We start from the raw sequence: 14,276 nt of genomic DNA on the forward strand, positions 1-14,276 counted from the left end.
AGTGTCCGAATCATAAGGGGGGATTCGAACGTGATTTTGAGGGCACTAAAAACTCCCATAATGCATCATGATTTATAGTAAACTTCAATGCTTACTAAGCGAGCTGAATGTGTCCCAAAATGCTTTGCCGGTCTCGCTACTAAGCAACAGACAGCCGAAGAAACGGAGCGGACAGCGAGCCACCAGGGTTGCCAGATTGTTACAGTGGGATTCAAATAAAACCAATTCACAGGGTAAAAACGTGTTTCAAATCCGCCAAAATACTGAGAAAACCACCCAAACAGCTGATGTTCATCATATAAACAATATTACAGGGTTTATTCCAACATGATCTTAACTAAAATATCATAAATATCTTAAATACCACTGATTACAAAAAATGATATTTAAATTAGTGTATCTGCATATTTGTATTATGTTTTATATCATTGGACACACGAAACAAAACGTAAAAACTACACAAAAACAACCTTACAAGCAATGAAAGAAAGAAATAACTTACTCACATATAATAACGAACATAAACACAACTTCAAATTTCCAGTTTCAGCAGGACTAAAAGCTCGGTCTCTGCAGGGTTAAATTTCCAAACTCTTTACACTTGGTAGTTTTGTTCACCCGTCAAATCACAGCGTTTCCTCCAAACAATTTAAGACACAACTCCACATTTGGCATGAAACCACCCAATCTGGCAACAGTGCGAGCCGGGGTACGCTGCTATTTTTAAGGTTTTCTTCATGTAGTTCAGTAATGTGAGGATCATCTTTTAAACAGCGTAAATATAACAAGCAGATAAATAACTTCATGATCAGCTCAGAGCTTCACTATCTTTAATTCAGAGCTCAGTTCAGTGTGTTTATGGAGTTTTAAACACGGTTCAGCCCCTCTCTCACCTGTGTGTGTTTATGCGACCGGTGCTGGCACGTGATAATGACGAGATAGTGTCCGAATTCACTCCCGTTTCACCACTAATTAGTGAACTTATTAGTATCTCCCTACATAGCGCAACACTAATGAGGGAGTAGGGAGCCATTTCGTTCACAGCCGTAATCACCAGTTTAGATTTTCCACCAACGTCACGCGGTACACGCCCCGCCCCTCTGTATTACGCATGCGCAATGCAGCACTCCTCCTACAGCAGTAGTAGTTGAGTTGTAAAAGACGGTGATAATGGCGGTGATTATTATAGTGATTATTACGGCGGGAACTGTGATCTGGGCTCGCGCCGCGCCTGACCCGGTCCGCGTGCTCTGCACGGAGCGCGCGATGGTGGTGTCGCTGAGCGGGCGCGCGCTCCGGTTCGGGTCAGTGAGGTTCGGTACCTGCGGGTCGGTTGTGGAGCGCGAGACCGAGACCGAGCTCGTGCTGCAGGCGGAGCTTCACGAGTGCGGATCAACACTGCGGGTCTGTAAACAAACAAACAATTTACAACTCTCCGTTCCACCTTAACTGCAGTGCAGTTTAAGGTGGAATATATAATTTGTGTAGTAATCCAGCTCGCTTGTTTGGTGTGTGCTGCAGCAGTTAAGGTGGTATAGAGAGTTCAGGTAAAAACTAATGGTTATTTTAGTGTATAATTTAAGGTGGATTGGAGAGTTACATTAGTAAGACAGGTCAGACTGTCTGGCGTGTGGCTGCATCGTTTAAGGTGGAAAGGAAAGTTCAAGCAACTGTTGCTTATTTTAGAGGTTTTCCATTTCACAATTTAAGGTGGAACTAAGAGTTCCAATATTCAAACTATTATCTATTCAATTGGAATATGACTTCAGCACTTAAGGTGGAATGGAGGATGTATTTTTACCTTTAGTGTTTATTTTATAATAATATAATTTAAGGTGGTACAGAGCTAGTTAATTTGAAGGTGTTCCGGCATAATTTGTTTGTCTGTTCTTTTAGTGTGTGCACCATTTAAGGTGGAATGATGGTTTAAATGACGTCAATTGTTTTATTGGTTTGTGGCTGCACATCTTAAGGTGGAACCAAGAGTTCCAAAATGAAGGTAGTTTTTATTCTAGTGTGTGCATCAAGTGGAAATAAGGGTTCTGATAAGCAATCACCTTTTGCATATTTGTAGTGTTTACAGCAGTTAAGGTGGAATAGAGGGTTACTATATTGAATCAGCTTTTACTTTCTTATGTGCAATTACTTTATTTAAAAGTTAAGTTGAACAATTCAACTGTTTACTATTTTAGTGTCTTTACAATTTAAGGTGGAATGAAGCTAGATCTAGAGTTGAAGTCTGCTTGCAGGTGGAAGGTGATAGTTTGGTGTACGAGAACATTCTGTTCTTCGTGCCGGATGAGAACCCGTATGGCATCGTTAGATCTAGAGGAGCCAGTGTTCCGGTCCAGTGCCGATACCCGAGGTGGGTTTAGCTCTTTCTGTTAGAACCTGAACCCGGAGTCCTCAGCACGGTTCTAAACACCGGGTTCTCCTCACAGGATTCACTTCGTCAGCACTAAAGATATGAAGAATCCAAGGGGTCAGCTGACCACCTCTGATCAGAGCTCCGCCCCCCCGCGGTTCTCCCTCCAGCTGATGAACGGTGGGTCCTTTACCCCCCTGCGTCTAATTGGGTTTACAATGAACTCGTTCAGAGTGGGGGGGTTGTTAGAGTGGGGGGGTTGTTAGAGTGTGGGGTTTGTTTGAGTGGGGGGTTTGTTTGAGTGTGGGGTTTGTTTGTTTGAGTGTGGGGTTTGTTTGTTTGAGTGTGGGGTTTGTTTGTTTGAGTGTGGGGTTTGTTTGTTAGAGTGTGGGGGGTTTGTTAGAGTGTGGGGGGTTTGTTAGAGTGTGGGGGGTTTGTTAGAGTGTGGGGGGTTTGTTAGAGTGTGGGGGGTTTGTTAGAGTGGGAGGGTTTGTTTGAGTGGGGGGTTTGTTTGAGTGGGGGGTTAGTTTGAGTGGGGGGTTTGTTAGAGTGTGGGGGGTTTGTTTGAGTGGGGAGTTTGTTTGAGTGGGGGGTTTGTTTGAGTGGGGGGTTTGTTTGAGTGGGGGGTTTGTTTGAGTGGGGGGTTTGTTTGAGTGGGGGGTTTGTTTGAGTGGGGGGTTTGTTTGAGTGGGGGGGTTGTTTGAGTGGGGGGTTGGTTAGAGTGGGGGGTTTGTTAGAGGGGGGCGTTGTTTGAGTGGGGGGGTTTGTTAGAGTGGGGGGGTTTGTTAGAGTGGGGGGGTTTGTTAGAGTGGGGGGTTTGTTAGAGTGGGGAGTTTGTTAGGGGGGGTTGTTTGAGTGGGGGGTTGGTTAGAGTGGGGGGTTTGTTAGAGGGGGGCGTTGTTAGAGGAGGGCGTTGTTAGAGTGGGGGGGTTTGTTAGAGTGGGGGGGTTTGTTAGAGTGGGGGGGTTGGTAAGAGTGGGGAGTTTGTTAGGGGGGGTTGTTTGAGTGGGGGGTTGGTTAGAGTGGGGGGTTTTGTTAGAGTGGGGGGTTTTGTTAGAGTGGGGGGTTTTGTTAGAGTGGGGGGTTGTTTGAGTGGGGGGTTGGTTAGAGTGGGGAGTTTGTTAGAGGGGGGGTTGTTTGAGTGGGGGGTTGGTTAGAGTGGGGGGTTGGTTAGAGTGGGGGGTTGTTTGAGTGGGGGGTTGGTTAGAGTGGGGAGTTTGTTAGAGGGGGGGGTTGTTTGAGTGGGGGGTTGGTGGGGGGTTGGTTAGAGTGGGGGGTTGGTTAGAGGGGGGCATGGTTTGAGTGGGGGTGTTTGTTAGAGTGGGGGGTTTGTTTGAGTGGGGGGTTGGTTAGAGGGGGGGGTTGGTTAGAGTGGGGAGTTTGTTAGAGGGGGGGGTTGTTTGAGTGGGGGGTTGGTTAGAGGGGGGGGTTGGTTAGAGTGGGGGGTTGGTTAGAGGGGGGCATGGTTTGAGTGGGGGTGTTTGTTAGAGTGGGGGGTTTGTTTGAGTGGGGAGTTTGTTAGAGTGGGGGGTTTGTTAGAGGGGGGGGTTGTTTGAGTGGGGGGTTGGTTAGAGGGGGGCATGGTTTGAGTGGGGGTGTTTGTTAGAGTGGGGGGTTTGTTTGAGTGGGGAGTTTGTTAGAGGGGCGGGGTTTGTTAGAGGGGCGGGGTTTGTTTGAGTGGGGGGTTTGTTTGAGTGGGGGGTTTGTTTGAGTGGGGTGTTTGTTAGAGTGGGGGGTTTGTTTGAGTGGGGAGTTTGTTAGAGGGGCGGGGTTTGTTTGAGTGGGGGGTTGGTTAGAGTGGGGGGTTTGTTTGAGTGGGGGGTTGGTTAGAGTGGGGGGTTGTTTGAGTGGGGAGTTTGTTAGAGGGGGGGGTTGTTTGAGTGGGGGGTTGGTTAGAGTGGGGGGTTTGTTAGAGTGGGGGGTTGGTTAGAGTGGGGGGTTGGTTAGAGTGGGGGGTTTGCTGTTAAATTTGTAAGTGTAGAGAGTCTTACCTCTTTATTAAATTGAGGAGAATGTGAACTAATACTGTTTCCTTTAGGGACTATTTTCTTGTCGCCTAATGAGCTACATGTATCCCTCCACCATGTTAATGATATGTGATTGTAAACCTGTGTGTGTGTGTGTGTGTTTGTGTGTGTTTGTGTGTGTGTTTGTGTGTGTGTGTGTGTGTGTGTGTGTGTGTGTGTGTGTGTTTGTGTGTGTGTTTGTGTGTGTGTGTGTGTGTGTGTTTGTGTGTGTGTTTGTGTGTGTGTGTGTGTGTTTGTGTGTGTGTGTGTTTGTGTGTGTGTGTGTGTGTGTGTGTGTTTTTGTGTGTGTGTGTGTGTGTGTGTGTGTTTGTGTGTGTTTGTGTGTGTTTGTGTGTGTTTGTGTGTGTTTGTGTGTGTTTGTATGTGTGTGTGTTTGTGTGTGTGTGTTTGTGTGTGTGTGTTTGTGTGTGTGTGTTTGTGTGTGTGTGTGTGTGTTTGTGTTTGTGTTTGTGTGTGTGTGTGTTTGTGTGTGTGTGTTTGTGTGTTTGTGTGTGTGTGTGTGTTTGTGTGTGTGTGTGTGTGTGTGTGTGTGTGTGTGTGTGTGTGTGTGTGTGTGTGTGTGTGTGTTTGTGTGTTTGTGTGTGTGTGTGTGTGTGTGTGTGTGTGTGTGTGTGTTTGTGTGTGTGTGTGTTTGTGTGTGTGTGTGTGTGTGTGTGTGTGTGTCCTGTAGGTGATTGGTGGTCTGAGAGGTCCTCCTCCATGTACCGACAGGGTGAAGTTATAAACCTGAAGGCGTCGGTTGCCAGAACTGAACGCACTCCGGCTAAACTTTACGTGGACACCTGTGTGTTCACACTGCAACCGGACGTTGGCCACACCCCCCGATACCCCCTCATACACAACCACGGGTCAGTCACTAATGGCAGCTTATTTCCCGCTAATTAGCACTGGAGCTATGAGGCTAGCGTAGCTAACAAGTAATGTAAACCTGCACTCTACCAGTTATCTGCAAGCTTGTATCCCATCAATCGGCACTTGAGCTATGAGGCTAATGTTGCTAGAAAGTAATGAAAGATCATATCTTGACAATTAGCACTGGAGTTAACAAGGCTAACGTAGCCAAGAATTAGTGAAAGTGTATACCATAACAGTTAGCACTAGTGCTAATAGGTCGCCGTGGCTAAAAAGCGATGAAAGCTACAATGCTTTAGCTGGAGCCATAAGGCTAAGTAGCTATGAAGTAATAGATGCTTATTCACCATCAGTTAGCACTGGAGATAAGAGTATGTTTTCTCTATGTTGCTGTAGTATTTCAGGTGGTTGCTATGGTGTTGGAATTGATTGCTAGGGTGTGTTCTACATGTTGATGTTGTTTTCCAGGTGGTTGCTATGGTGTTGGAAGTGGTTGCTAGGGTGGGTTTTCACTGTGTTGCTGTAGTGTTTCTGTAGTATTAATCTATTTTAGCTAACAAATGGTGGCTTATACTATAAATTAGACAAAATAACTCTGTTCATGAACTGAACTATCACTTTAATTGTGTTCTCCAGGTGCTCTGCTAACCCCAGATCACTCCTCCCCACCGCTCACTTCCTGCCCCGGAGTGAAGATCACTCGCTGAGGCTGCAGATGGAAACCCACCGATTCAGCCGTAACGAGCAGATCACGGTCAGAACTGAGGGGTTTGGGCTACATCTGGGGGGTTCTGGAGGTTCTTGAGGTTTTGGTTCAGGTGTTTCATCAAAGTGGACAACCAATAAAACCCTTTACTAAGAACTAAAGTCACGTTCCTCTGTAATTCTACTGGTCCTTGGTTTTGCTGGGGGTTTGGTGGTTGATATGGTGTTACTGTGAGGGTGTTTGGGTTTAATGTGTTTGGGGGATATCTAGAAAGATGCTGTGTAATATTGAGTGATTGATATGGTGTTGCTAGTTGATAGCTCTGGTGTAACATAGGTAGCTAAAGTGTAGCTAGGTGGTTTCTGTGGTATTTTAGAAGGTTTCTTGGGTGATAAGTGGTACATATGTTGATCCAGATGGAAAGGGTGTTACTATATGGTAGGTAATAAAGGTGACTGATAGGGAGTTGCTACGCATTTGCTGTAGTATCCCAAGGGGCTACTAGGGCTTTGCTGTATGGTGTAAGGTGATTGGGGGCGTTTTTAGGTGGTTGCTGTAGTAATTAAGGTGGTTGCTAGGGTATATTTTCTTTGTACTGCTCTAGTATCTCATATGGTTGCTAGGGTGTTGGAATTGATTACATGGGTTTGTTTTCTCTGTATTGCTGAAGTATTTCAGGTGGTTGCTAGAATGTTGAAAGTGGTTGCTAAGGTGGGTTTTCTCTGTGTTGCTGTAGCATTTCAGGTGGTTGCTAGGGTGTTTTATTCTTGGGTGTTGCTGTGTGGTTTCTACCATGGTAATGTAGTAAAGGGTAATGAGTCTAGGAATCACATCAAACCTGTATTTCCTGTGTGTGTAGTGTGTGTGTGTGTGTGTAATGTGTGTGTGTGTGTGTGTGTGTGTGTGTAATGTGTGTGTGTGTGTGTGTGTGTGTGTGTGTAATGTGTGTGTGTGTGTGTGTACAGGTCTATATAAGGTGTGTTCTGAAGGTGACAGCTGAAGAAGAGAGTTCAGTGAATAAAGCCTGCAGCTTCACTGGAGAACGGTACCGACCCACATCACTCACATCCACACCTGTCCCTCATCACATCATCTCACTCTTCATCACATCATCTCACTCTTCATCACATCATCTCACTCTTCATCACATCATCTCACTCTTCATCACATCATCTCACTCTTCATCACACCGTCTCACTCTTCATCACATCATCTCTTTCTTCATCACATCATCTCACTCTTCATCACATCATCTCACTCTTCATCACATCATCTCACTCTTCATCACATCATCTCACTCTTCATCACATCATCTCACTCTTCATCACATCATCTCACTCTTCATCACATCATCTCACTCTTCATCACATCATCTCACTCTTCATCACATCATCTCACTCTTCATCACATCATCTCACTCATCATCATCTCACTCTTCATCACATCATCTCTCTCTCCATCACATCATCTCACATCATCTCACTCTCCATCACATCATCTCTCTCTCCATCACATCATCTCACTCTTCATCACATCATCTCACTCTCCATCACATCATCTCACTCTTCATCACATCATCTCTCTCTCCATCACATCATCTCACACCATCTCACTCTCCATCACATCATCTCACTCTTCATCACATCATCTCACTCTCCATCACATCATCTCACTCTTCATCACATCATCTCACTCTCCATCACATCATCTCACATCATCTCACTCTCCATCAGATCATCTCTCTCTCCATCAGATCATCTCTCTCTCCATCAGATCATCTCACTCTTCATCACATCATCTCTCTCTTCATCACATCATCTCACTCTTCATCACATCATCTCTCTCTCCATCACATCATCTCACATCATCTCACTCTTCATCACATCATCTCACTCTTCATCACATCATCTCTCTCTCCATCAAATCATCTCACATCATCTCACTCTTCATCACATCATCTCACTCTTCATCACATCATCTCACTCTCCATCACATCATCTCACATCATCTCACTCTTCATCACATCATCTCTCTCTCCATCACATCATCTCACATCATCTCACTCTTCATCACATCATCTCACTCTCCATCACATCATCTCACTCTTCATCACATCATCTCACTCTCCATCACATCATCTCACATCATCTCACTCTTCATCACATCATCTCTCTCTCCATCAGATCATCTCTCTCTCCATCAGATCATCTCACTCTTCATCACATCATCTCTCTCTTCATCACATCATCTCACTCTTCATCACATCATCTCTCTCTCCATCACATCATCTCACATCATCTCACTCTTCATCACATCATCTCACTCTTCATCACATCATCTCTCTCTCCATCACATCATCTCACATCATCTCACTCTTCATCACATCATCTCACTCTTCATCACATCATCTCACTCTCCATCACATCATCTCACATCATCTCACTCTTCATCACATCATCTCTCTCTCCATCACATCATCTCACTCTCCATCACATCATCTCACTCTTCATCACATCATCTCACTCTCCATCACATCATCTCACATCATCTCACTCTTCATCACATCATCTCTCTCTTCATCACATCATCTCACTCTTCATCACATCATCTCACTCTCCATCACATCATCTCACTCTTCATCACATCATCTCACTCTCCATCACATCATCTCACATCATCTCACTCTTCATCACATCATCTCACTCTTCATCACATCATCTCACTCTTCATCACATCATCTCACTCTCCATCACATCATCTCACATCATCTCACTCTTCATCACATCATCTCTCTCTTCATCACATCATCTCTCTCTCCATCACATCATCTCTCTCTCCATCACATCATCTCTCTCTCCATCACATCATCTCTCTCTCCATCACATCATCTCACTCTCCATCACATCATCTCACTCTCCATCACATCATCTCACTCTCCATCACATCATCTCACATCATCTCACTCTTCATCACATCATCTCACTCATCACATCATCTCACTCTTCATCACATCATCTCACTCTTCATCACATCATCTCACTCTTCATCACATCATCTCACTCTCCATCACATCATCTCACTCTCCATCACATCATCTCACTCTCCATCACATCATCTCACATCATCTCACTCTTCATCACATCATCTCACTCATCACATCATCTCACTCATCACATCATCTCACTCTTCATCACATCATCTCACTCTTCATCACATCATCTCACTCTTCATCACATCATCTCACTCTTCATCACATCATCTCACATCATCTCACTCATCACATCATCTCACTCTTCATCACATCATCTCACTCTTCATCACATCATCTCACTCTTCATCACATCATCTCACTCTCCATCACATCATCTCACATCATCTCACTCTTCATCACATTATCTCACATCATCTCACTCTTCATCACATCATCTCACATCATCTCACTCTTCATCACATCATCTCTCTCTCCATCACATCATCTCACTCTCCATCACATCATCTCACTCTTCATCACATCATCTCTCTCTCCATCACATCATCTCACTCTCCATCACATCATCTCTCTCTTCATCACATCATCTCACTCTCCATCACATCATCTCTCTCTCCATCACATCATCTCTCTCTCCATCACATCATCTCACTCTTCATCACATCATCTCACTCTCCATCACATCATCTCACTCTCCATCACATCATCTCACTCTCCATCACATCATCTCACTCTTCATCACATCATCTCACTCATCACATCATCTCACTCTTCATCACATCATCTCACTCATCATCACACCATCTCACTCTTCATCACATCATCTCACATCATCTCACTCTTCATCACATCATCTCACATCATCTCACTCATCACATCATCTCACTCTTCATCACATCATCTCACTCTTCATCACATCATCTCACTCTTCATCACATCATCTCACTCTCCATCACATCATCTCACTCTTCATCACATCATCTCACTCTTCATCACATCATCTCACTCTTCATCACATCATCTCACTCTTCATCACATCATCTCACTCTCCATCACATCATCTCACTCTCCATCACATCATCTCACTCTTCATCACATCATCATCATCACATCATCTCTCTCTTCATCACATCATCTCTCTCTTCATCACATCATCTCTCTCTTCATCACATCATCTCTCTCTTCATCACATCATCTCTCTCTTCATCACATCATCTCACTCTCCATCACATCATCTCCCTCTTCATCACATCATCATCATCACATCATCTCACTCTCCATCACATCATCTCACTCTTCATCACACCGTCTCACTCTTCATCACATCATCTCACTCTTCATCACATCATCTCACTCTTCATCACATCATCTCTCTCTCCATCACATCATCTCCCTCTTCATCACATCATCTCCCTCTTCATCACACCGTCTCACTCTTCATCACATCATCTCACTCTTCATCACATCATCATCATCACATCATCTCTCTCTTCATCACATCATCTCTCTCTTCATCACATCATCTCTCTCTTCATCACATCATCTCTCTCTTCATCACATCATCTCTCTCTTCATCACATCATCTCTCTCTTCATCACATCATCTCTCTCTTCATCACATCATCTCTCTCTTCATCACATCATCTCTCTCTTCATCACATCATCTCACTCTCCATCACATCATCTCCCTCTTCATCACATCATCATCATCACATCATCTCTCTCTCCATCACATCATCTCACTCTCCATCACATCATCTCACTCTTCATCACACCGTCTCACTCTTCATCACATCATCTCACTCTTCATCACACCGTCTCACTCTTCATCACATCATCTCACTCTTCGTCACAACTAGAGCTGCACGATACATCGTTTAAGCATCGTCATTGTGATGTGCGCATCTGCAATACTCACATCGCAGGGCGTGTGATGTCACTTACGGCAGTTAAATTAAACATGTGGTGCTGCAAATGTTTTGATTCTCGACACAAGAAGTAGATACACAGCGCTGTCTCTGTGTCTGTGTGAGTGACAGGCTGCCGCTGCCCGAGAAGTGTGAGGGGGAGGGGCCGGAGTAAACAGGAGGTAACTGCATGGCCTCCATCCATATGGTTGGGCACGTGCTTGTAAACAGTTGTGAGCACGTGTGTAAAGCTGTGCTCCTCAGTCCAGCACAGTTTATCAGTGCAGATATTTCCAGTTACAGCTGAATTCACACTTTTAATCCCAGAAAAACAAACACTCTTTTTTTACCTTTTAAAAAGACGTTTAAATGCTGATTAAAGAGCCGATTACTGTTGTTTTGCTCGGCGCTGCCTCAGCTCTCGATTGGTCTGGATGTGAGACAGCGCATGGGTGGGGGCGGGGCTGGAGACGTCATGGGCCCTGTATTGTTTAATATCGCGATATATATCGTCAAAAAAAGAAAAAAACATTGCAATGTCAATTTTTTCCCAATATCATCCAGCCCTAATCCCAGCATCCCGCTTTTCATCCTGACACCCTACATTTACATGATTAAGGTCCATGATAGATAGAGTGAGGTCTGGACAGTAGAGACAGTTACTCCAACAAAAGCTGTGTGTGTGTGTGTGTGTGTGTGTGTAGGTGGAGCAGTGTGGATGGTCAGTACTCGGTGTGTGATTGCTGTGACTCTGTGTGTGAAGAGGATCATCAGTATCGGGAACAGAGCCGAGAGTTTAAAGGTAGCGCTGCTGCAGGTACGTACACCCCCCACCACACACACACACACACACACACACACCATTAAAGTGACACTTCCACCACAGTCTTATTTCCCCCGCCCCCCCATGTACCCAAATATACAGTGAAGCACCTTTAGTCCACCTTAAATATACATCCGCATCTAAGAGTGTTTTCACACCTGTAGTTGTGAAAGTTTCTATGATCCGGATCAGTTGATGAGTTTGTTTATTTGGAGAGTTTCTCTGTTTGGTTTGGTTTCACACAGGTCTAAAAACCTAAACACACCAAAATACACTCCAATAAACCACACGAGCACATCGTCTTTTCTGATTGGTCAAAGCCAGGGGTGTCCAAACTACGGCCATTTGCGGCCCATTTACTCCAAGGTATTTTAGAAATAGAATGAAAGTTGGCCCGCTGTTAAGCAGGTTTTTATAATGTGAGATTCAAAGTTTGAACGCTAGGTGTCAGAAACGGGCCAAAGAGTCTAAAAGCGGAGAGAGTGCGCATTTCTAGTGCGGAAAAACGGGCCAAAGAGTCTAAAAGTTGCTGTAATTAAGGAGTTTAATATTAAGCGACATCATGAAATGAAACATCAATTTGAAAAATCTTAGTTTACACAACACTGTCAAAGATAAAGATAGTTAGTGAAGTAAAATGGTGTGTAAATGAAATAATCAGGAAAATGTATTATTTAAAGTGGTTTATTTCATTATTTGTTTTATTAGAGAGTCTGTGGCCCCTGACTTCAAATATATTTCTCCTTCTGGCCCCCAACAAAAAAGTTTGGACACCCCTGGTCAAAGCTGTCTGGTGTAAATCACACGTGCACCGGGATTACACAAATTTTACCCCCCACAGTGAACAGTGCAGTAATGATGGTGACCGGCAGCATCTGGCTAGAATTGACCGTGTAAACAGAAACTGGAGACTCGTTCTTTAGCCTCCATGGGACGTGGCAAAAATCACGGGACATGATATGAGTTCCTGTTCCATGACCTATAGCATGTCGGTGTATCTGGTGTATTGTTTAAGGTGGTAACTGGTGTTTGTGTGTGTGGTTTCAGATAAACTTCTTACATTAGGCTAACGGCTAACGGCTAACCCCTTTTTGTTCCTGTTCAGACTCCGGCAGGGCTGCTGTGGTCTCCCTCGGTCCGGTAGTGATTCTACCCTAACCAATAAAAACTACGCTGATTAAAATCTGAGCCGTGGAGTGTTTATTCTGATTATATTAGCTTAACTTGTTCAGAATGAGCCTGAATCACAAGCTGACATGATAATTTCAGCCCTTTTGAGCTCATGTAGCAAGCATTGGGCATGTATATATTTTTAAATATGTTTATTATAGTGAAAAGTGTGCTGTAATGTTCTAAGCTAATGCTTTAGTGTTTACTGTGGTTTATTTTGCTGTTTACTACAGTAAAGTGTAGAATAGTGTAATTTGTTTTAACCACTAGTGTCTAGTATATTGTTGTTCTCCTTAAAGAATATGTAATAGTGCATCTCAAAAAAAGTATCATTGAAAAGTTACTTTTTTTCAGTAATTCAGTTTAGAATGTAAAACTCATATATTATATAAATGTATCACACACATCTATATAGTATATTTTAAGTATTTATTTCCTTTTTGTTGATTAAGATTACAACCAATACAAACCAGTGTCTCAGAAAATTAAAACAACTTTTATGGAGGTGCAAAATTCATTTTCCAGCAGGCACACTGTCAAAAGATCTTATAGGTCTTATATAATATTCTAATTTTCTGAGACACTGATATTTTTGGTTTTCATTGGCTGTAATCCATAATCATCAACAATAAAATAAATAAACACTTAAAATAAATAATTCTGTGTTTAATACATCAATATAATATGAGTTTCACAATTTCCAATGATACTCTATTTTTTGTGAGGCATTAATATATATGTAATGTTATTTATGTTTAATTGTATGTTTTTCAAAAAAAATAAATAAATGTATTTCAAATATTTTTCATAGAAAGTGCCTATATACGTGAATAGTGTAAGTGTGTGTGAGCATGAATATTTATATTATAACTAACAATAAAAGTAAGTGGCAAAAGCATTTAAACTAACAAAAAATCAAATAAGAAAAAAATCTAAAGCATAAATAAAAAAATTGAATGAGCTCAAACTTAAAGCACATAAAATATAGCAAAAAGAATAAACAGTAAAATATAATATTACATTTAATTTACAAAAGGTAAAACAAGTTTAGGATGTCTGAAGGTCAGTTTGACCCGGTGCATGTTTATTTATCCAAAAGATAAACAGTGAGTGTGTATATATTTTATTACTAACTTTATTACTAATTATTTTATCAATGTTTAGTGCAATAGTGTTCCTTACCTCTAATAGATAATGTTTCAATTAGGATAATACACTCATTTTTCATGAAAAAATATAAAGGTTCAAACTTTTCTAATGTTTCACCACTTTATTACTATTAAACATATAAAACACTATAGTTTTACATAACTTTAAAACATAACATTGCAGTTTTGTTGATTACACTAATTAATTAAGGCAAGCAGAAGAAGTTTTACACTGAAAAAAATACTTTTACTTATATTTTTCTTAGATTTTTAAACTTTAAAACGGCTCG

The 14,276-nt window shown here is 42.6% G+C and overlaps 1 protein-coding gene across 1 annotated transcript; it reads left to right on the forward strand.

Moving 5' to 3' along the window:
* The first annotated feature begins 1,084 nt into the window (after positions 1–1,084).
* LOC103033592 (zona pellucida sperm-binding protein 3-like) lies at positions 1,085–12,856 on the forward strand. Its single transcript, XM_049483752.1, has 8 exons — positions 1,085–1,404; positions 2,250–2,365; positions 2,442–2,545; positions 5,063–5,240; positions 5,881–5,998; positions 6,916–6,995; positions 11,550–11,662; positions 12,774–12,856. Exons 1-8 carry the CDS (start codon positions 1,171–1,173, stop codon positions 12,824–12,826), a joined length of 996 nt encoding a protein of 331 aa, XP_049339709.1. The 5' UTR covers positions 1,085–1,170; the 3' UTR covers positions 12,827–12,856.
* Positions 12,857–14,276: the final 1,420 nt, after the last annotated feature.

This window comes from Astyanax mexicanus, chromosome 1 (assembly GCF_023375975.1).
Source record: "Astyanax mexicanus isolate ESR-SI-001 chromosome 1, AstMex3_surface, whole genome shotgun sequence".
In the NCBI taxonomy this organism is placed as follows: domain Eukaryota; kingdom Metazoa; phylum Chordata; class Actinopteri; order Characiformes; family Acestrorhamphidae; genus Astyanax; species Astyanax mexicanus.